General features: G+C 38.1%; 4 protein-coding genes across 5 annotated transcripts in view; all 4 read left to right on the forward strand.

The window, feature by feature from the left end:
- LOC134853315 (vacuolar-sorting protein SNF8-like) overlaps positions 1-23,902 on the forward strand; it is a 340,685-nt gene that overhangs the window by 276,071 nt on the left and 40,712 nt on the right. The window lies entirely within an intron of this gene.
- The window catches only part of LOC134853314 (pseudouridylate synthase RPUSD4, mitochondrial-like), a 315,381-nt gene that overhangs the window by 276,071 nt on the left and 15,408 nt on the right, over positions 1-23,902 (forward strand). The window lies entirely within an intron of this gene.
- LOC134853660 (alkylated DNA repair protein alkB homolog 8-like) lies at positions 54-20,044 on the forward strand. The gene is made up of 7 exons (XM_063869668.1): positions 54-650; positions 1,463-1,589; positions 1,770-1,984; positions 2,485-2,642; positions 4,055-4,259; positions 5,155-5,294; positions 19,871-20,044. Exons 1-7 carry the CDS (start codon positions 194-196, stop codon positions 20,042-20,044), a joined length of 1,476 nt encoding a protein of 491 aa, XP_063725738.1. The 5' UTR covers positions 54-193.
- On the forward strand, positions 20,434-21,046 carry LOC134853316 (alkylated DNA repair protein alkB homolog 8-like). Its single transcript, XM_063869290.1, has one exon. It carries the CDS (start codon positions 20,474-20,476, stop codon positions 21,002-21,004), a length of 531 nt encoding a protein of 176 aa, XP_063725360.1. The 5' UTR covers positions 20,434-20,473; the 3' UTR covers positions 21,005-21,046.

Below are 23,902 nucleotides of genomic sequence, written 5' to 3' on the forward strand. Positions count from 1 at the left end.
ATGAGAAATCATTCTCAAATTTGGTACCGTTAGCTGGGTATGAGCAAAAATTTGGCATCGTTTTCATCAAAGTAAACAAAAATCAGGTTTTTTATGCTTACGACTTAATGTTTTATATGCAGACCAGTGCTAGTATTCGGTTATCATGAGTCATTCTTCAAAATAGACATTGAAAGCTTTCAGGCCTGTACCTATGAAAGACTTCAAGAAAAAGAAGCATCTCAAATCGATTTTAAACGAATGCTTCGAGATCAGTGAAACGCCAACAAACACAGTGATTCTCAAAAACGCTGGACTTGTCAATGGGTTCACTTGTACAGATATCTATTCGCTGGTAAATAATCATAACCAGGTTAAATTAAGCGAAAAGGATGTTTATCCAAATGTTTATAATAATGAACTCGTTAAATCGGATGATAAAATAAAAGCTCCGAAAGAGATTTTCATGTTCGAAACGAAATCATATAGCGTCGTTTTATTCGAATCGGAAAACGACAGTACGAGTTTTGTTGAATGTTTCGACGGATTTGTGGCTCCTGATGATGTCGACAGGAGTAGTAACAATAGTCGGGAAGCGAGAAGAGTTTTGTATTGTTTCTATGTGGAGAATCTGGATGAGTGGTTGTCAAAGAGAGCAAATTTTAACGCAGGTAATCAAAAAATTTTAATTTTTTTTTGCGTTGGACATTCAAGGTTTTAAAAACTATTAATTGAACAGTTTTTTCGTGTTGTGAGAAACAAAACCACGTGCATTTAGATATGAGTTAGAGTTGGTTTCTACTGCAATTGGAAGTTATGTATATCTTAGAGAATTTTGAGGTATTAAAAGATTTCAATAAAAGAATTCAAACTATTTTAACGTTAGGACTTTTGGATCTCATAGCTACCCCTCCCATTCTGCAGTTTGGGAAACATTCGCTGCTGGGTTCGAAATCCGCATATGCATCTAAAATCATTGATTTAGTTGTTTACAGGCGTGATAAAGTTTTTACTAGGTACCGTAGAGTGGGTGTTAAAGAGATCCGAAACTTTAAATTACTATTGCTACAAGTCTGTTAGTTTGGTCTCAGGAAAAAGCAAGCTTGAAAGATGGGTTGGCTCTTTTCCAGTCCCCCCCCCCCACCTTTCAAACTACCGAATTTTATGTTTGTTTTACGTGTTATTACGGCTAAATGCGTGATGTTACGCTGTAAGGTATGAAGAACAAATCTGTTCACAGTTGTCGATTTGTTCACCACACCTAATTTCATTGCCTTATGACAATGTTAAATAAGCTTTTCGTTGAGTTTGAAGGGGGGCGGGAAAAGAGCCGATGGGTTCCGCATTTTCTGTAAAAACTTCAAAAATAAGTAAACAAATGCGAACCATGGTTTGGAAACTTTTCTTCGGGGACTCATCTTAGTTTTAGGGACCCAACTATCATACTAAACTTGTAAGTTAATATTTTTTTCTCCTTGACTAGAATGTCTCTCCGATGGCTCTTCTCTCCCACCCGGAATGGAAGTGATTCATGACGTCATTAGTGAAGAGAGTGAACAGCTGCTGATCAAATTGGCCATGAACAGATTGGAGAGCGAAAATAACAGTGAGTGAGTAGCTAAAAGTTTCTGTTTCTATTTAGTAAACGAATGGGTTTTCCACTTTGAACCCCCACATATGATTCTACAACACAATATTTGCACTAGTCTAAAAAAACTCTCAAGGTCTCAGAGTCTGAATGTTAAACAATCTTCAGCTTTGAATAATTGGATCTGGAATTGTTTTTTCAGAAGTAAAGCAAGTGACATTCTGAAACATAGAAGAGTGGTTCATTTTGGCTACAATTTCAACTACGACACAAATGGAGTGGACGAACACTCGGATGGATCCCAAATTCCCCCTCCGATTCCCCAGGCGTGCTTTGACTGGTTTTTGAATGGAATGGTTGGAGAAGGCAGAATTCCAGAGTTGCCAGATCAACTCACAGTCAATGTTTATGCTCCTGGTATGTGAAATGCTCCGTTAGTTCGATCAAGCTTAAAATAATTGTTTCTCGATAATTTTGTCTCTAATAGTTCAAAGACTCTATTGAAAATTAGCATAGTGATTTTTAATTAGAATCGGTGAATACTGTCAAGCAATTAAAATACGGTTGAAACGAATAAGGAAGGTTTATTATTTAAACTCGTAGTTACTAATTAAAGCTGAAGCTGATGAAAAAAATGACAGCTAATCAAAATTAGCGAGCGATTTAAGTCGCCGAAAACAGCAAAGATATGTAATCAACAGAACATCTCAATTTATTCGATCGTTTTCATTTGTTTTCGTTAATTTGTTGATGCATGGAGTTATGAGTTAGCGATTTTTCCATCATAGTCCTCACAATAAAATTCAATATTCATTGTATTTGGGTTTGGGGCTATAAGGTTTAATTTTATGTGGGATGAATTGGGTACCTTAGTAGCTTCAAATTTCAAATCATTTTTGTCATCGTTTAAATTTTAGGCCATGGGATCCCAAGTCACGTTGACACTCACAGTGTGTTCACGGAGTCTCTTCTATCTCTGTCATTGGGATCACCATGTGTCATGGAGATGAAATTAAACTCAGCTGATCAGCTGTTAAGTGATGACCAATCTGCTATCGGATGTTCCTCTTCTAAGGTTAAAAAAAATATTAAAGATTTGCAAGAAAGCTCAGAGCAAAATTAAACATAAGTGACTGCAGCGATGTAATTATGCAGCAAATTTCAATTTTTTTAAGCAGAAAATGAGAGAATAAGCTGTAAAAGTTATGCTCCCTGAATTTTACGGGTAGCGTTTGGAAAATTATTTGAAAAGATCATTTGTTACACTAGTAAGCAGCGTACTGTATTAGTACGAACCGTCTTTTTTTCTAACCAAATTCGCAAATAAAAGTGTTCATTGAAAGTGTTCACTTATTCGGTGGCACTTTTTCTATAATCACGATCTGTAGCATTGGTAATTTCGTAGCATCTGTTCTCTGCTTTAATTGTGGCTAGTGCTTGCCGGTCGCTAGGAAACGGTGGCTGAAAGAATTGGTTGTGAGATTCCGAATCTCGAGATCGCTTTATTAGATCCGACTCTTAGCAAAAGTTATACTTATTCGAGGCTTGTTTCTAGCTTGTTTAATTTCACCTCTTAGAGTTCACTTTTGACGTTTTCTCGCTAGTGTTTGCGAAGCACAGCTTCGCCTCTGTGTTATCTGGCTAGATTTGTGAAGAATTCAAATTATGTTCAATAAATTTGAGTTATTGTTCCGATCATTGAAAATGAGGGAGGAACTTTGTATTCGGATGTTTTAGTTATTTTTCAACTTTTTTTGTTTTCAACGTAAAATCAGGTGCCAGAAATAATCTTCATACCGGTTTGTGTTCGATCGTTTTTTTTAGTCCAATTGAAGCGACTAAAGGCGAGCGAGAAACCTTACAATTGCTTTTTTCAACTTATTTAAGCCGCGAAAACTTTGTTTTAGCTGAGAAAAGTTATTTTTCTGGATTTTTGTAAGAGAAATTTCTGGAATCAAAAACTTCTAACTTTTTGATTTTTTTTATTGATTGTTTGATTTTCTTGTCTTTTTTCTACAACAACTGTTGTCCATATTGCATGTTTTATTATGGATGTCGAATATACCCTAGTTTTACTTTTATCGCTCAAATCTTTTTATCACAACTCGCAGAAAAAAAAACGATACTATTTGAAAAACATTTTTGTATTTGTTAAGTCTATAGTCGGAACATTCTGTGCTATTTGCTCAGTAACCGGCTATCCTTGTTATTTGATTAAGCAATGGATAGTTAGATAACCGGGGGTGAAAAGAATAAGAATCGGAGGAAATTTGAAAGGATGGAAGTGGTTGAAAAACCATGACGGTCCGAAGTCCCATCGCAAAGCCTGACGACACAGTTTGTCCAAATGTTTTTTTTTTCGAGTTGTTTTTGGTCAATGGTAATTTAAATTGAATGTTGATTCGTAAAAACGATTCGACTCAGTATTCGAACAGCTTTAAAATTGAAAATGGCTATAAATAATTCTTTTTGAAACATTTGTTTAAGGTGAGAAAAACACCAGTACTGCTGCCCAGAAGAAGTTTAACTATATTTGAGAAAGAATCGAGGTATCTTTGGAAACATGGAATAGTTCCGAGAAAATTCGATTCCTATTTGGACCAGAAGACTGGAAAACGGGAGACGTTTGAAAGAGGCACTCGTGTGTCATATACGTTTAGAAAACTGAGAAAGCCAGCTGTTTGTGATTGTGGTCAGTACTTTGTTGTCCTATTTTTTTGGAATTTCAAATCGGTTTTTGTCGACACAGAAAACAATTTAACGATCACGACTAAAAAAGGCTTTAATATGATATACAACTCGACCCATTCCGATGAGTATTTGTGGTACCTGATTTTGCGTGGAAAAGAAAAAACTAAAACACCCGAATACAAAGTTTCTCCGCAATTTGCAAATGGTCGGATCAACAAAAGCTACCCATAAATTTTGAAGTACCAGCGAGCGAAATGACAAGCAAACAAGACTGCTCGTGCCAGGGCAAAGCCCTGAGTGTCCCGTCCCGACTACCGCTTAAACTCATTGAAATAGCTTTCGAAACTTGGCAATATTCAAACCCCCATAACTTCCGAAAATTGATCATAGGTGAACTATCTTTTTAAAGTTAAGCTCAAGGCGTAAATAGCTTCCAGATAAAACTAAAGAAATCATGTAAACTTTGACTTAGAACGATTTAAGTCGAAGTTTGTCTAGAAAAAAATACAAGCTCGCCGAGCACAAATACTCCCTTACTTTCTTCAAAAGTCGGAACAACGCTTTACCAGTACTGTACGTTTTATTGCCTAGAAACTATCTAAATAATAATAAACATTCTAATTTTTTATTTGGCGTTTCGAGATCTCTGAAAAGCTGGATAAAAGAGTCTTTACTTTAAAAAATTGCGCTGAAAAAAAATGTTGATTTTCAGTTTTTGAAGACTTGGCCGAAAAATGTCTTGTTTTTGCGCTCAAAATAAGTAAATATTGGCATCTGCCCCCCAGCGCCTGAGCGGCAAATTTAAGATCATCTTACGTTTTTTTGCTGTCAATGAAAGTATTTAATCTACTCGATCAGAATTTAATCATCGATTTATCAAACTCTTTTTATTTCAGATTTCCCAATGCTATGTGACACACAGCAGAAAGCGGAGAAAGATCGGAATGAAAAATCTCGACCGGAACAAGATGAAAAAATGTTATTACCCAAGTCAAGCCAAGATGCTGAAAAACTGGAGGCTAAATTTGTCCAAGGAGTAAGTTTTCAGCTTTTTAACAACAATATTTTATGCAACAGTTGATGATTTACGTATTATTTGATTTTATGATTAGGGTAGCTCGTATGTGCCAATTTGTGTGATTGCCTGAATCATCATCATCATCATCGGGTTTATTTATCCATTTCTTTCGGAATTCAGAAGTGCTTCTGGGTTAATAATAGCACTGAGTCTCTACATAGTATAATATTGTTGTTTGAATAGAATGATTTTCGGAGTTTTCATGAAACTGTTTTTTTTTATCTCAAAACGCATAGAAATTCGTAGTTTGTTTCATATCTTGCAGCCTACTGTCAAGTTCTTTCCTGTGGTTGAAATTTAGAATTCATTTAGTACTGAGCAATGACATTCGGATTGTAAAATGTTTCGATCTTTTATATACGAGAAGCCAATGAAGGTCATGAATTTAAAGTTGTCGATCAAAGGACGTGGATGATAGTTTACTCCTCGAGGTACGCAAAAAGAACACTTAGCAAGGCTCGAAAGCGTTTGACAATGTAGGCTGCTAGCTATCAAACAAACTACAAATTTCTCTGCATTTTGAAACTAATGAAAGTTTCAAGAAAACTCTCAGAATAGTTTTATTCAAATACCAATATTACACTTCGTGGAGACTCAGTAGTTTTATTGATCCAGAGTTTTTGTGAATCCCGAAAAAATTATAAATAAACCCGATGGTGATGATAATTTTGAGATGAAGGCTGGTACTACAGAACCGATGAAGGCTGTATAAAGTATGCTGCAAAAATCTGTGTTTTTTGGAGTGGCGCTAGCTCCTGTATCGGCGTCCTATCAAGCAGCGAATTGCAATAATCTATTCTGCTAAAATAGACTGATAAATGATACGATTGTCTTCTCACAAGAATCGTTTTTTTTCTTTATATAGAAATATCACGTGATTCTTTGGGTACTCCGTTTGTTACTGGAGGGCGATCTTTTTTGTGTGATTTGCACTCCAAATATTTGCGGTTTTTGAGATAAATTTCGACCAGCTTCAGAACTTAACCTTTCAATACAAATTCCGTTAATTTTTTTGTCAAACGCTCATCAAAAGTATCAAACGCACCTCGCAGTTTGTCCTATATTTGAGTTTTGACCTAAATCAATGCGGTTACCGTTTTCAATAAATTTGTTCCACATGAGTCTAGTTTTCGGCAGGCAGATTACCTTTCATCCAAACGGATGCTTTCCTCGATGTAACTGAAGATCTGTGAATGCTTTAAACGTTTCATTAGTTTAGCAAGCATCATTGGATTAGATTTTGGCCGATATTTGTTCCGTAATTCAGTGGCTGAGGAGTATTTTTTTATGATGAGGACAAACAACCGATACTTTGATGTCTCCTGGAAAACTCGCCAAAAAGATTGGTGTATTGCAATTGACTTTGAAATTCGAGATCCATGAACTTTCTATTGTTTTTCTAAGCCAAGTCGGAAGAGGATCACATTCTTTGGGTGTATAATTTTGTGATGGTACTGTTTGTGCCTATTATGTGATTCGTGGAATCTAGAATGCTCCGAAAAGTTACTAGTTCATTGCTCCCAAACCCCTCCAATAAAATTGGACTCTATGCGCGAGCGTTTAGTTTTTCAAGGTTATTTAGCTCATGTGGTTATTTGTTTTTCTAAAGATTTCTTGTTTTTTCTCGATTTCTACTTAAATTTCATTTGAATGACGCGTCGTAGTAACAAAACTGCAACTGGCGCGAAAAAGAAACGTGAATTAATTACAATAAAAATAGACTTTTCACAATTCTCAGCGGAAGAAAAAGATGACCTTTTGCGTTGTTTTTATCACAAAAATATCAACCATAAAAGATTTCTGATATTCAAAATGATTTAACGGGATGATTTTTTTTCAGTTTGTAATTCTAATGTTGAATAATTAAATTTAAACTTTAAATATTTTCGGTTTTCTCGATTTAATGAATTTTTTCAATCGTCTGTTAGCTATGCTGCTAAATTCTAAATGTGTTGGATTTGAGTAACTGCCATTCATTTCGAATTTCATAATTGCAAGGCAATGTATGTTTTTCGTGATAAGCATTTTAGGTATACGAAGCAATCAGAATTTGGATCAGATTTGATTTTCCTTTCCCCATTAAACAACTTTCCTTACAAATGTACCAGAAGTTGACCTGGCTTTTTTTGGCAATCTCAATGCCATCATCCAGTGCCCTTCTGAATTGCATGTTTTCTCAATTTTGATAAGATACTACGGCAGGAATATTAGTATATTTGAGTGGTTTCATTTTGAAGGCCAATCATACGCGGTTTCTCCTCTTTTTACCCTTAGGGAGCCAAAACGATCTTCTTTTGCTCCATCATATTTCTACTACATAATTTGTTTCTTCTACTCCAACTCATTAAATCTAGTTTATATACTGTCTACCTGCGTTAAATTGAAATTCAATGTTTTCCTCGAGATTGTTAGTCTAGTGGTTACAAGCTTGGTCCATCTGCTGCTTGCAGGAGTTCGAATCTCCATCAAACATTTTTTAGCTCGTGTATACTTCGTTTCCGTTGATAGATGTGTAATCCTCATCTTTTCAACTTTTTTACAATGATTTTCTCGACCTACAATACTCTTTTTGAAAACTGGCTTATCTAAGTTATTCTTCAGCATCTCATGAGGTTGATTTCTTTGTTTTTTCAGTTCACCTAGTTTTTGTTGCCAATTTTGGTTATCTCGATACAAACTTATTTTTGAAATTCATATTTCATATGTTATTTAGCTATCTATAAAATAACATATCATACGTTTTCAAGTCATTTAAATTGTTTAGCAATGTTGTTATTCGTACTTTCCCTTCCCTTTTTATTTATGCGTTTTATTTATGTTACAACGTCTCACTCAACATTATTTGAAACGCTTTGTTTTTTTTGTAGTTTTTGTCGATTCTTTTGTTCTTTCTATTTTCTTCGTTTTATTTTTTGTGTTATTCCTTTTGCACGCTCCTGTTGGCTCATCCTCTCCTTTGTATCTTGGCTCTACATGATCGGTATTTCTTGTATGTAATCGTCTCTTGTGAATCGTGTGTCTTCATGAAAGTTTCACTTCCGGTCGATCAGCAGCTTAAGTAGAACACTAGCATGCTCTACGTGATAGCGTTCTAACACGCCTCTTGCTCCTATGCGCTTTCTGGGAATCGTTTCGTGCTGAGAAATTTCTACTTCCATAGCCGCACGATTCTTCATTTCTGCTACATTGGCACTCCGCTTGTACGTGCTTGCAATGGCTAACACCAAAGTCCTCTGCGTCTTTTCCACCATTTAAGACAGTTTTTCGAAACCTTTCCGTACTCAAATTTATATGAAATACTGCCATGAAGACTAGAGTTGGGTGTCCCACTCTTTAACCTTATGATACTTAACCCCCTATGTTTACACCCCCTATATTATAACCCCGTAACATGATAACCCCACAAAACTTTAACCCCCTTTTAATAACGATAATTTGTTTCAAATTAAGTCCTTTTTATAAGTACGGGAGTAGTCCAATTAAGTTTACTAATTGAGGCCTGAAAAGCTAAGTCTTAATTCACTTGATGCCTCTAGCATCTCAAAAAAATTGCATTTCGATTAGTTAGAGAAATAATCCCTCACTCACGCGTTTAAAACAGAGATAACCTACATGGCGGTAATTGAAGGCAACAAATGACATTTGTGAGTTTTATAAAGAATCATACTGCCTATTTCTTTAACCATTGTTATACCACTCTATCAGATCAGATATAATGTTTGAAGCTTCATTCCATTTTATTTTATCTTCGAAAGACAAACAAATGCTAGTGGTATCAGGCCACGAGTATTAACTTAAACGCAAAAACAAGACAACAAATTGGAAAGATCGGGTATTTCGAAACTTCTGGTTGCTGGGGAGACTGGTAAGTTGGAACTGCTCAAAGTACCAAGCCCATAAATGCCGCGCAACAGCAATTACGGATGGAGAAAACTTTATTGAAACGAGGGGTCAACATAATCACGATATTTCCACGGGCAAACCTGAAGCTCGACTAGTTTTGAAAAACATCAAGGATCTAAGCGATAGTAACACCCCAACCGTCGCAGTCGCAACCGCCATTCAGCCCATTACAGACGACATTGCCACTCAACTAGCCCTACCATACAAAGAAAAATTAGTTTGCACCACACAACGAGCGCGCTAGCAACGAGAAGAAGTCTTACCAGTCTCCCCAGCAACCAGAAGTTTCGAAATACCCGATCTTTTCAAAAAAATTTTAAGATTTGACAGTGGGCAAAATGATCACGTAAGGATTGTTTTATTCGGCGACCCTGAAATGCTACGTGTGCTTGAAACATCCAACTTTTGGTTGGCTGATGGAACTTTAGAATGTTTTATCAACTTAGCTCCATTCACGTTAGTCTTTCAGGAATAGCCCCTGCTTGCATATATGCGTTCCTGCCAAATAAAACAAAAAACTTACTGCCGGTTCTTAGAAGCCCTAAAAATACTAGCCCCTGATAGTAGACCTGAAAAAATTTAACTGAAGCCCTATTCCCCCCTTCATTATGGAATCAAAGGGATGCGGCGTCATCGGGTTTGGCCAGAACAAATGCTGTAGAGGGCTGGCATTATGGCTTACAGTCATACTTCAGTGGATCGCATCACAGTATATGGAAAGTGATTGCAAATTTGCAAAAAGACGCTTCCGTCCAAAAACTTTATTTCTATAACTCCTCGAGTGGGAACCAATTTACAAAAAAGAAAAATACCGGATGCTCAACGAAAAAGTGCAGAACACGAAGAAACAACGGATTTGCATTTCTTTCGCGCTATGGCTAACTTGAGTGAAATATTTGCTTTTTTGTTCTTTGTACACATTTATTCTACATCGCCAAGCAATGAACTTTTTTCCAAGTTAAATTATTTTCCTTGATTTTTCAAAAATGAGCTAGAGTCGATTTGAAACCGGCCAAATAATTAATACATACAAGGTGTTGATTTTTCTTTTCCCTACGCCCAACCTTTCAAGGTTAAACCATTTGTTGTACCCTTGATATACCCGTTATCATATTTACCCGAATTTCAACTTTTTTCGGAAATTTGGAAAAAATTTTGTGCCGCCAGGGATTCGATCCCTTGATCTATAGATTTTGATGCTAACGCTTTAACCACTATACCAGGAGGCCTTTGGTTGTCATTCGAATTATTGTTCCAAATTTGGCTCTTTGATCTTTAACTACGCCCATGTTTGAGTTTTCAAAGCGGAGATCAATTCTGTCGGCGCCAAAAGATCAAGGTCAAGAAATTCAAATAGTTTTGGACTTTTTTGTATGGGACTGTTTTTAGAACCTTTTTTTAATGTTTCGGACTCTTTTGTATGGGACTGTTTTGTATATGCACCACTTTGAATCATGTCGGTCGGATTCGTTTTCAAGCTCATATCAAAGTCTAGACTATCGACAAGGTCGTTTCTGTTCAAATCTAAAACGCCTTTAGCAGCGTGCATGTTAACTCATTTTTGTTTGCAACATTTTTCGCAATTCAAGCTTTGATGTTAACCGACGATATGGTTCCGAATCCTTTGATTCTAAAAGTTGGTTTTAAAAAGGGGTTAAATTGTAGTAGGTTTATCTAATTTCGGGGTTATATGAGAGGGGGTTGAGAAAAAGGGGGTTACAAAACACGGGGTGATAAGCTTGGGAACCTAGAATTGAACTGGTACGCACTTCTCTTGATTTTATAGCACTACCGACTGCGCCACAGGTTTTGTAATTGAATTTTTTTTCGTTCGTTTCTTTTTGTTTGTTCTGTCTTTATGTGTTGCAAAGCAAATGTAGAGTATAGATGCATATAAAACAAGAGTATAGATGCATATAAAACAAGAGTATAAATGCATATAAAACAAGCACAGTTGGCCGAGCGGCCTAGAGACAAGTCTCTCACGCCGGTCAACCGGGTTTGAGTGCCCCATATGCAGACCTTAAAACATGTAGACCCGAGGGGCTATAGCCCTATTTGACCGTTTTTTACTGTTTTTTGGTTCTAATTCGGTTCAGCCTTGATTAAGGCTGACCGCCAAAAAGAGCAATTTGTCTCAAGGACATAACCGACCGTTTCTTGTGGCTAGCTTGCGCCAATTTGTTTATTGGAGCTGAATATTGGTAAAATAATTATGAACTTGTTTAACAGCAAAAACTTGAATGAAAATTATCAATATATCCGATAAATTCTGTATTGCCGAGAATACGAAATCATTATTGATTTTTCGGTTTTAACTTCATTCTACGGAGATTTAGCGAGCACATTTTGGCGCCCCTCAAGGGACGAGCGCATAACGGCGGCGGGATATTTGGGTCACGTGACAATCGGGGTAATTTTACCCAATCGTCAACCAGTTCCCCACGTACCCCTATTTCCACCTAGGGACTTCAACGCATCAAATTAGTGTCGGAGCTTGTCCCAATTTCTTTTTCAAACAGAAACCGGCGGCAAACTACAACATCACCACCAGCTTCTCAATGGTGATATTACAGTCGGCGAAAACGACTTAAGCGACCCTGTCGAAAGTAAAAAATTCTCACATCAGTCTTATTCGTCCCAATTTGAAGTCGACCATTTGAACCCAAGTTACCTCTCTTCTCAAAGACAGAACTGTGCTCAACAACAAAGTTTCTGCTGCGCGGGGATCGGTGAGGCCGGTATCCAGACTGTCGATTGTTACGTCATCTGCAGACGTTTTGTGGAATTTAGAGAAGGGATCGCTGCACAATTTCTCTGCGACTGACCGAAGGTTTGACAACCCGAAACCGGTGACCGCCCAATCTCCAATTAAAACTGTAAGACTCGACTAGTTTAAAACTCTCCATTCGTGCTTTAAATTTATATACGATGTCATTTGTGCTAGAAATTTTCCCGCAAGCTAGCCCCCGGTAATTTTTCTCAATACCCAAAATTTTTGGACAGTTCCGTTGAACTGAAATATCTTACAGTCGGTACATAGACAAACTGACTTGACATTTTTTCTCGATACCAAAAATTTCTGGATATATGTGAATGGAATATTAATCAGTGAAATCGGAACATAGACAAGAGGTACTGGACTAGTTTTTTGGATTTGTTTATGACTCGAACCTGCTGATCAAAAATTTCTGAAAAATTTTTTGAGAAAAGTAAAAAAAAATTGCCAAAAAATCCTCAAAACGTCTCCAGAATTCTGCGAAACTGTGCTGTAAGATGACACCAACCTTATGTTAAGTGGTCTGGTAGCGAAATATCGGGCAAATTAAGTTGAGTTTTTTCATCCTCAGGTTTCTTCCGCGTGTGTTCGTTCACAGACTCTGTTAGTTCACAAGCACCTCCCGACGTTGCTAGTGCGCCAGGTTTGCAGGCCTTCACTCATGTACCCATTTCGTCAGGACCGACGACTTCAGCCATCCTCGCCCATGCAATTCACATCAGTAATAGTCATAACCATGAGCACACAGCATTGAGTGACCCTGGAATCCATAGTTATGGACGTCAGGCTATGCCTCAATTTGGCAGTGCAAGCCTTTTGCCATTGCAAGCTTCTGTTCTATTCCCAGTTAACAATATGCATTCTAGTGCACACGTGTTACCACCACCGTCTGCTGTTCCTTTACAGACCATGAGTTCAAACATAACTAATGGTAGTTTTGCCATCGGACAACCAGAATCATTACCTGTCCCAATGTTACCGGCACAACCCGGTTCTGGTTTTGTTTCTTTGTCACCTGCATTTGCTGATGGTGGCTTCTCATCTTCTGGAGTAAACCCAACGCCGGTTTTCTTTTCGGCACCTAATTGCCATGCAGCGCCAGTCCAGACGCAACATAATTTTCCCTTTGTTCCGCATACTGTGTCACCTAGTATCAACGATTACTACACAAGTGATGCAAACTTATGGCGATTGGCAGCTACAACTCCAATCGTCACGCCTGCTCAGTGTTGTAGTGCTGGAAACATTTTTTCTAATGTGACAACTGTTGTCCCATCGTGTAACCCCGCCGCTCCGTATACTAGTGGTGGGACTGTGTATTTTAATACTCCCCCAGTTCATCCACAACGTGTTCCGCATTTTGTCAATCAAACTAATACTGGTTATCAGACAGTCAACGAAGACTACGCACCGTCTTCCGCTTATCCGAACCAAGGTTGTTCATCGGATCGACCTCTCTCCGCTCGTGAGTTGGCGGAATTATTGATGCATAGTCGCAAAGATCATCTTCCTGAATGGAAGTTAGCCCAGTTTGACGGCAACCCGTTGAACTGGCACGAATGGTTTGGTCAGTTTAAGTCCACCGTTGATTCCGCTGTTCTCACCGATGATACGAAACTGACATAGTTAAAAACGCTCGTCACAGGCAAAGCAAAAACCGCAATTGCGGAGTTTAGTTATAGTGGCGTTATGTACAAGGATGCACTGGCCACATTGCAACGGAAGTTTGGGCAACCACATGCCATTGTTGGTGCGCATCTTGATAAGCTGAATACACTTTCCTCCACTTAAGATGCACAGTTCGGAAAATGTCATTAGTTTCTCCTCTGCCATATCTGGCCTCGTAGCAGTTTTCAAATCATTATCTTTCAACGATGATCTAAAGAGTGTTAACCTGTTAAACCAAGCTGTTAGTAAACTTCCGCCTAACCTCAAGGAGGCTTGGTCAATGCATACTGTTAGACATGATTGGCAGCGACCAACACTCTTAGACTTTAACAACTGGTTGAAAGAAAAGGCCGAGGGGCATGAAAGATTACGTTTACTCAACTCTAAGGCACAAAACGAGGAACCAGTTAATCCAAAAACAACCAAAGTTTTTGCAGCCAATAGCCAGGTAACTAGTAAGGCTCAGGATAAGTCTAAGTTTCCGCCGTGCGTTTTGTGTAAGGGTAGTCATGCATTGTGGAATTGTGCTGTTTTAAGGAAAAGAATGCTACTCAGCGAGCAAAATACGTAGCTGAACAGAAACTTTGCTTCGCTTGCCTCAATGGCAATCATAGTTTCCGGCAATGTTCTAGAGCGAAAAATTGCCCGAAGCCAGAGTGTGATAGCACACATAATGTCTTGCTCCATGGAGCCGAAAGAATATTTCCTCGGAAGGAAAATTCAAAGGTCTCGAATAAGGCTGGAACAAACAAATCCAAGGAGAATACAAACACTTCCACCCATGCCGCTGTTAGTGATGTACATGACATTGAATCTTCTAAAGGGTTGTTGCCAATTGCAACACTTGGTGTATCCTCGGATGTAACCAGTCTCCTGACGTTGGTTCTTTGTGATAGTGCATCGACTCACTCCTGGGTGTCTTCGTCACTCGTAAACCGTCTCGGCTTAGTAGGGGAGCCCGTTAACTTGTCAATTAGTGGTTTCAATTCGACCACCGTTGTTGAGACTCAGAGGGTCAAGTTTACAGTTTCCTCCGAGCCGAATAATAGTAATTCGTATTTTCTCTCTGTGCATTTGTTAAAGACAATATTCGGATTGGTTCCGAATTAATCAATATTGCTGATTTGCAGAATAAATATCCGCAATTAGCACCCATTAAGCCCGCTCAATATACGTACAAAGACGTTGAAGTTATTATCGGACAAGACTACTACCACGCCGTTAAACCCATTGAGTTCATCTTGGGAGATGATAAAAACTCACCGTGTTCCGTTCGCCTACAGATAGCTTGGGTCATAAGTGGTCCGTTGCCGCCGTCCGTTAATTCTACTTCTTAGTGTTTCAAGTGTGTTGTTGAAGATTCTTCTCTGACCGACCAGATAAAATCCTGGTACGAGTTGGAATCGTATGGTGTTTTCAAACAAGTCGATGCCCGTTCCGCCGCGGATAAACATGCTTTATCCATCCTAATTTCTGAAACCGTTCACAATGGCGAAAGATACATTGTGCCTATGCTTTGGATTGATAGTAATGTCAGTCTACCAAACAACTATTACTCGTCACTCGCCCAATGTAAAACATTGGAGAGAAGGTTAAGTAAAGACCCTGAGCTGCGCTTCTAAGTTTCACGGCACATCCTTAAATAAGTCCTTAATGGTGGGTCCGGACCTACTCCTAAATTTAATTTTTGTACTTTTGCGATTCCGTCAACACAAGTATGCCGTCTCCGCGGATATAGAGGGTATGTTCCTCCAGGTAGGAGTCCTTGCCCGCGATCAAATTTCGCTCCGTTTTTTGTGGCGGGAGGATACTACTTCCGATGTGGTAGTTCATCAGTAAACTCGCCATATATTCGGCGCACGGGATTCGCCTACGTGCGAAAATTTCGCGTTGCGAAAAACAGCAACTGATAATATTTCCACACACCCTGAGGCCGCCTCAGTCATAAATGAAAAATTTTACGTGGACGATTACTTGGATTCATTCGAGAACGTTACCCATGCAATTAAAATTAGTCGCGATTTGGTTTCATTTCTAAAATTGGGAGGATTTAATTTGACTAAATTTGTCAGTAATGCTGATGAAATCACTTCAGCAATGAACCCCGATGAATCCGAAACCTCATCTTCACCCATCAAGTAAATTTGTAACGGTGCCGAACAATCATCACACGTCTTAGGTCTTAAGTGGGACCATGTAAAAGACACATTGGTTGTTAGCAGAGGCGTGGATCGTCCTCTCGATTAAGCAATAACTCAACGAACCGTCTTGAGTTTCGTCTCTTCTGTGTTTGACCCTGTTGGGTTAGTAGCTCCATACACAGTTAGGGCCCGTCTTTTACTTAAAGATATTTGGAAAATCAGTGCTCAAAGTTGGGACGACGAATTGCCAGAAGACATAAGAGATAAGTTTCTCGAGTGGCACTCCGGTCTCCCTCTCTTAGGGCAATTGACTATTCCCCGTTGTTACTTCACAGAGCCTGTTGATCAAATTGAGCTCCACATGTTCGGTGATAGCTCGCAGGACGTTTTCTGTGCTGTTGGATTTTTGCGTGCGCGACTCGCGAGCTCGCATAAAACTCAAATATCCTTCATATTCTGCTCTGCTCGCCACACGACTAAAAGATGATATACTGGCCGCCCTTACCGTCTCTATTAATCATGTCTACATGTGGACAGATAGTACAACAGTTTTGCAGTGGCTAAACTCCACTGAAAAATTACCTGTATTCGTCGCCAATCGTGTCGGCGAAATCCTCCAATCGACCACTATTGATGAGTGGCACCATGTTCTGAGCAGCGATAATCCAGCTGATACCGGTACGCGGGGGATTTCTTCGGAAGCCCTCAAGGATAGCAGCTGGGTTATTGGTCCGAGCATTCTCAGGACTACTGTTTGGCCGTTTATACCCGACGAACGTGTAATCAATAAAATTAGTTTGAAGGGTCCTTCTTGTGATGTTGATAATTGCTTGGAGACATCATCTTCCTTCGTCACCGATGTCACATCCATCAAACACGCCGAACACGGGTTATATTGGGAAATGTTCAGTTCCTTTACAAGATATAAACGAGTAGTCGCTTTTTTGTTGAGGATGTTGCCTTCACAGAAGCATTTTCGTGGCAAGGACTTACGAATCACCGACCCCACTGAACTTGATATTGCAGAAAGCAAACTGATTCATCTTGCTCAGCTGGAATCCTTCCCCGTTGAGTTAAAAACACTCACCGCTGGAAAACCTATTAAGAATAGTAGTAAAATTGCCACATACTCGCCGTTTATCGGTCCCGCTGGAATCATTCGTTCCACCGGACAGATTGTGAGCTTAGTGAATACCGAGTTTGATACGAAGCATCCGATAATACTCGACGCCCGACATACCCTAGTTCGTTTGTTGGCCCGCAGCCTCCACCATAAGCATTTTCATCAAGGATTAGATTACATGCGCTCCGTTTTCAATATGAAATATGCAATGCTTGGGTTGCGTCGACTACTTCGGTCTATCGAAAATCAATATGTGACGTGCCGTAAACGCAAAGCAAGCACCATCCAGCCAATTATGTCCGATTTACCTGTCGAACGTCTCGGATACAAGCAACCACCCTTCAATCATACGGGTGTGGATTACTTTGGACCGCTTTACGTTCCGGTTCGCAGAAGCACTGAAAAAAGATGGGGAATTCCTTTTACTTGCCTCACCACCAGGGCTGTACACCTTGAGATTGTACCATCTCTGGACACCAGTTCTTGTGTCATGGGCATTGAACGGTTCATTGCGCGTCGTGATACGCCAAGTACAATCTGGTCGGATAACGGCACGATTTTCGTTGGTGCGGAAAAGGAATTAATTGCCTGCATCAAGAGCTGGAATGGCATGGCTCCGACCATTTTTGCACACAAAGGTGTTACTTGGAAGTTTAACGCGCCAGGCGCACCCCATCATGGCGGCTCCTGGGAACGGCTCGTCCGAAGCGTGAAGCGCGTGCTGTACGATATCCTAGGCAGTAGGCGAGTCACTGAAGAGGTGTTAGGAACAACACTCTGCTTAGTTGAACAGGCTTTGAATTCGAGGACAATGACTCCCGTTAGTACTGATTCACGTGAGTTAGAAGCGTTAACCCCAAACCATTTTTTGCTTGGACAACATGCCACAAGCTTTCCTTCGCTTTTACCCGGGGAGCACTTCGATCACAAGAAAAGGTACGTGCGAGCGCAGTCATATGCTAACGCGATTTGGTCTTGTTGGCTTCGAGAATATGTTCCCTCGCTGAATAAGCGTGTCAAGTGGCACACTCATTCTGACTTCACTCGTAAAACAGGCGATCTCGTGTGGGTGATTGAGCCCGATAGTCCGCGTGGGTACTACCCTCTCGCCCGAATCGTCAAGTTAAACTACGGACAGGACGGTTGCGCCCGATCCGCCCTGTTCAGGACCGCAACCCGTGAAGTCACGCGGCCGACCGTTAAGCTCGCTCCGGTTCTTCCTTCTTCAGGGGGGGGGGGAGGATGTTGCAAAGCAAATGTAGAGTATAGATGCATATAAAACAAGAGTATAGATGCATATAAAACAAGAGTATAAATGCATATAAAACAAGCACAGTTGGCCGAGCGGCCTAGAGACAAGTCTCTCACGCCGGTCAACCGGGTTCGAGTCCCCCCATATGCAGACCTTAAAACATGTAGACCCGAGGGGCTATAGCCCCATTTGACCGTTTTTTACTGTTTTTTGGTTCTAATTCGGTTCAGCCTTGATTAAGGCTGACCGCCAAAAAGTGCAATTTATCTCAATGACATTACCGACCGGTTCTTTTGGCTAGCTCGCGCCAATTTGTTTATTGGAGCTGAATATTGGTAAAAAATTATGAACTTGTTAAACAGCAAAAACTTGAATGAAAATTATCAATATATCCGATAAATTCTGTATTGCCGAGAATACGAATTCATTATTGATTTTTTGGTTTTAACTTCATTCTACGGAGATTTAGCGAGCACATTATGGAAAGATTTCTTTGTTTTTCGGCCTCATGATTTGTACGGAAGTCGACATTTTTTTCTCGGGAAAATTAGGAAAATTACTATCTTTTGTTTTTCTGCTTTTTTATTATGGCGGCTTACACATCAAAGCAGGGATTTTTTTTCTGTTATGAGCAATTTTTAATCTAATTAAACGTAATTCAGTGATTTGTAAATCTTCGAACTCTGGTTTTTATATTTAATTTGAACTTCAATCAGTTTTTTGTGTCATTTGTGTTTTGCGCGTTCGCCATATCACTGTGAGGCTTTTAATGTAGCGTCTTTTAAAAGTATTTTAAAAAAATTTCATGTCTATATTTTAAGAGTGATGTTTCGTGAAAACTGAATAGTTCGAGTTTCCAAACTTATTTGTTCGAAAATTTTTGTGACAGCAATTTTGTTTTGACTCAACGGGCGATTACTTAAGTAATAACAGTTTAGTTGCCGCTCGATAAATTACTCTGGATGCTCATTTCTGCATTTTGGTCGTGTTTCTTAGAATGCTTTCCTCAAACTGAACATAATTTGAGACATCTTATATCTACTAGCTTGCAATGCTATGTTTGTGTTGTATGGCAAGTGATGTGAAGCTGCGCTTCGCCTCTTTGTTCAACCTAAAAAGACATTGAACAAAAGTCGTCAGCTGATATAAAAGGAAAATTGGATTTAGAGAAAAGATACAAATTCAAGCTTCCTTCTTTTCCTGTAATGGTCGCATCAGTAACCAAGAAGTTTCATATCTGTGGGTCCCCTGAGGTTTTATACTTCTAAATGAAATTTTCCTTACTTCAAACTAACAGAAGTAAGCCATCGACTAAAAAACGTTTATTTTGCAAATGAATGAAACTAACAAGGCTGAACTTAGTGATTGTCGACCCAGTGAGGAGTGAACGTTTTCTTTTAGCTAAGAATTTTGATTGAAGTTAGAAAGCACAAACGAGCGTATTTTGGCTTTTTAATGGTAATTTTCGTTTTGTCCCTAGTTCAGAATTACATGCTTTTTCTAGTTACTTGTTGATTTTTTTCTGGGATGCTGCCACACCCGTTATGTATGGATGTTGCAACCTCTTAGAAAAAATTCAACAAGTAACTAAAAAAGCATCTAAACCTGAACTAGGGACAAAACAAAAGCGCCATAGACAACGAGCCCGCATTAATCCTCGCTGTTTAGGTTTACGATGAAATAGCCAGTCAGTTCAGTGGCACCAGACACTCCATGTGGCCGAGAGTGAGACAGTTTCTGGACAATGTCCCTTCTGGATCAGTACTGGCTGATGTGGGGTGTGGAAATGGAAAGTATCTTCATCAGCACCAAGAGGTTTTTAAGGTTGATATAATTATATAGAATCGATAGAAAAACTGAGTGTTTTGGAAATTTGATTGCCGTTCTTCGTCTCTGGCTCAATACTGTCGTTGCTTGAGTATTGCTCGATAGTCGTTACAGCAATTTATAAAACTATTTAAAGAGCATAATACCTATAAAAATTTGTTCATCAATAAAACAGTTTTTTTTATTTAGGCTCAAGCTTTTCCCGTATTTCTTAGGTTTTACTGGAAAATTATGTGTTAAAAAGTGGAAATTCGTTGAGAAAACTTGGAAATGCGATAGCCTGCTTGATTTTTTCTAAGTTTTGAGGGTTTTGAAGGTTTTTAAAAGTTTTACAGGTTTTTCAAAGTTTTGAGGTTTTTATGACAACCGGATGCCAATGTTTAGATCGGCCTCGACAACAGTTTCGGCCTTATCGATATCTGTGCCGCAAGGGGCTTCCAAGTCATGGCGTCAGATTGTCTTAAAACACCATTACGTAACAACAGTTGTGATCATGCAATATCAATCGCAGTTATTCACCATTTATCTACATTGGATAGAAGAAAAGCTGCAATACGTGAAATTGTCAGAATATTGAATACAGGTGGAAAAGCTTTGATTTATGTTTGGGCTATGGAACAAAAAGTGAATAATGAACAATCGAAATATATTTCAACGAAAAGAAATGAAGAATTGAGTGTTAATTTGACCGAAAATACTGAAGAAAAAGAAGAAAAAACAATTGATTATCACGTGAACAGAACAGAGTTTATGCAACAAGATTTATTTGTTCCGTTTTCTAAAAAACCTCAAAATGTGAAGAAAAGTCAACAAAGTTCAGAAATTATGAACAAAATGGAAACGTATTATCGATTTTATCATTTGTTTTTGAAAGGAGAATTGGAACAGTTGTGTGTTGAAGCATGTTCGAATGTTGAAATTGTTGACAGCTATTATGACGATGGAAATTGGTGTGTGATTCTACGAAAATTGTAAATAATTTTCTGAAGTTATCAAATAAGGTTTTTTGGACAATAAAGTCTACCTTGAACATTTTTTTGTTTTGATATCATATTTTTGCCACAAACAGTTAGATGTTGCAAACTCTCCTTTTTTGAAAAACTCTCTTTTTACTCCAAATCAGAACATTGGTCACTAATTCAAATATTACTAAATTGAAATATTTCTTTTTTGCGTTCAAATGACTATCTTCCACATGTATTTTTTACCTCATCAATCCTTCCAAATTGTTACCCCTGGCATGCATGTCAAAACTCAACGATGCGTTAATGACCTTACAAATAGCTGGATCTGATAAGATATCCACCTCAACCCCTGTTGCGTTTATTCTCACCCAAAATTAGCAAATTTGTTCACATCTCTAATCTACCCTTCGTATATTCTCATGTTCACATCAGTGAGTTGATTTCCTTGGAGAGGGGGTCGTTTTTACCCATTTAACTCGATAATTTCAGTTATAACTTGTACTAACTGGGTGTCATTTGCTAATAACATCTCAAAGTTAAGAATGGTAGAACCAATTTCCTGTCAAACTTCTCGAGAGATTTTAGAATTGGGAGTTGAATTTCTTAATTTAGCCTAATTTGTCTTGGAAAGTTTTGTAAATCAAGATTTTGTCTCCTTACATTTTATCACTGCATTTTTAAATTTAGTAATTAGGATTTTCTGCAAGAAAGAAAGCGTTTCTATTTTTTGGAAAAAAAAATAGCGTTTTGTCGAATTCTATATGTTTGTTACTATATCTCAATTTTTGCATGTCACAAAGAATAGAGCATAAAAACTGCTACTATGGGGATAATTACAATAATATTAAAGTCACTTATTTTCAAAATAGCTAGTGACTTGTTTTTACCCCTAAAGTGCAAAATTAGTAATTATTTGAAATATTTTTGCATATATTTGTAACGCGATCTGATTGCTTGATTACTTGTGAGCCAAAGTGAAAAAATTTATACTTGGGAAATATTATACGTTGACTTCAACTATTTTGTTAGTTAAAACGCACAACCAAACTAATACTGGGGACAAAAACGTTTGTAGAAATTGTTTTGCATTACGAGAGATTTTATAGATTGTGATGGTCAATTGATTTAATAAATGAGTGAATGAAAAGCAATCTAGCAAGTTAAATGTGTAATACACAGCAATTGTTATCCAAAACTTATAACTGATTTTCGCAAGTCAACGGTTTTGTGTCTATCAAAACAAAAGACGTTACATGATTCATTGAAAAAATATTATTTACTATTTTTCATGCTGACAATCGAAACTAAATTTGAGCTGATTTTGCTAGTTCCTAGTTTGTGACTATCACCGATCCTAACAATCTTCGAGAGTAATTCCATCCATCTCATTTTTATGATCTGATTAAAATTATAATTAGATCAAATAATGATTTTTTTCGGAAATATATATATTTTTTTTGTGTGTGTGTGTGTTAGTATCAAAGTTTTCCATTTCTTTTGTGCAGTAATAGAGATTTAGTAAACCCGCTGTTTTCAAAGTTTGCAATCCTATTTTGAAGTCAAAAAGTAGAATAAGCTTATCAATAGGGAGTCCGTACTATATACAAGCATGTGCAGAATGGACTTAACGGGCCGTTCTTTCTAATTCCCGCCACCTAGTTAAGAGGCGGCAATGATTATCCGATAATCTTTAGGAGGAATAATTGAATTTGAAATTGTACCTTTAATTGCATCCATAACACCTAGTGTTAGTATAATACTATAAAACTCGCAAGTTGGGTGCTTATATCGAACAGTTTCTGAAAACCGTATGTAACGTCATTTTGGGCAAATGTTACTTTCATCAGTTTTGTTGATTAACGTCTTACGCAATGACAAAAACAAAATGAATGATATCAGTCTTAAAACATGAATAGTGCATTGTGCTGTTTTTTAAGGAACTCTCGATTTGCAGTCGCGCAGTATCAGCTAAACAAATTAGGAATGGCAATTTAAAAAAATAATTTGAGGTGAATTGAAGAGTTTTCACTAAATTGATTAGACTTCCAGTCTTGATGATTATTGAATATCAAGGAAAAAATGAAGCACGCACTCATTATTTTTCAGCGATTGTTAATAAAGGCCGGAAAAAATGAACATAGACGACAGTATCTAGTTGTGGACACCATGGTAACCAGGTTCCAGAATATGTTTACTGCCGTATTTTGTGTTTCTAGGACATGCAAGACACCTTTGAATTCCATTCTCAGTGAAGATGCGACCCATTTGAATTTCTCATCATTGCGTAAAAAAACAGCTCAAAAATTGCAGGTTTTTGCATTAAATCTGATTAACGAACGATATTCAGGGATTGAACGACCCACATTATGTTCAAAAAATTATTATGGGTGAAAATAGCTCAAATCTTTGTTTTTAACAGATGTTTTGATACCATCAACTTTTTCTTTGTAAACTTAACTAATTAGGGTTCCTGCATCTTCCTTGTCATTACAAAGTAACAAATTGTAGCAATTGAGGTGTATTTTGAAGAAACTGATAATGGTAAAAAACACCTTCGAAGTTAAGAAGACGGCTCGTATATCAAGGCAAAGTCCTTATTGTTCCGACTGCACTTAATTTGAATTTTTTTGTGGTCGAATAATTGACAAAATAATTGAGAAAAAAAAGATTTTTTATGTTTTATCCCCCATACGCTGTAAAACACTAAGGGTGCGTTTAGCGTCTCGTATTGTGATAATAGGATTAAAAGGCTGGCCTCAATGGAATGCGATAATTTGCCTCTTAAGCGTGCTATAAGTTCGCAATATATCGCTCTTCAATTATCCTAAAATGGCCAAATTAGCAATTTTCAAACGCCGTAACTTTACGAAAAATGAGCACAGGTGAAATATCTTTTTTAAATTTGAGG

Source organism: Symsagittifera roscoffensis, chromosome 8 (assembly GCF_963678635.1).
Source record: "Symsagittifera roscoffensis chromosome 8, txSymRosc1.1, whole genome shotgun sequence".
Taxonomy (NCBI): Eukaryota; Metazoa; Xenacoelomorpha; order Acoela; family Convolutidae; genus Symsagittifera; species Symsagittifera roscoffensis.

Bases quoted from the DNA above. Each gene is read 5' to 3' on its own strand.
- LOC134853660 (XM_063869668.1), top strand. From the start codon at position 194: ATGAAAGACTTCAAGAAAAAGAAGCATCTCAAATCGATTTTAAACGAA. The intron at 2,643-4,054 runs GTTAAAAAAAAT...CATTTGTTTAAG, and splicing joins TCGGATGTTCCTCTTCTAAG to GTGAGAAAAACACCAGTACT. The intron at 4,260-5,154 runs GTCAGTACTTTG...TTTTTATTTCAG, and splicing joins GCCAGCTGTTTGTGATTGTG to ATTTCCCAATGCTATGTGAC.
- LOC134853316 (XM_063869290.1), top strand. From the start codon at position 20,474: ATGGCGTCAGATTGTCTTAAAACACCATTACGTAACAACAGTTGTGAT.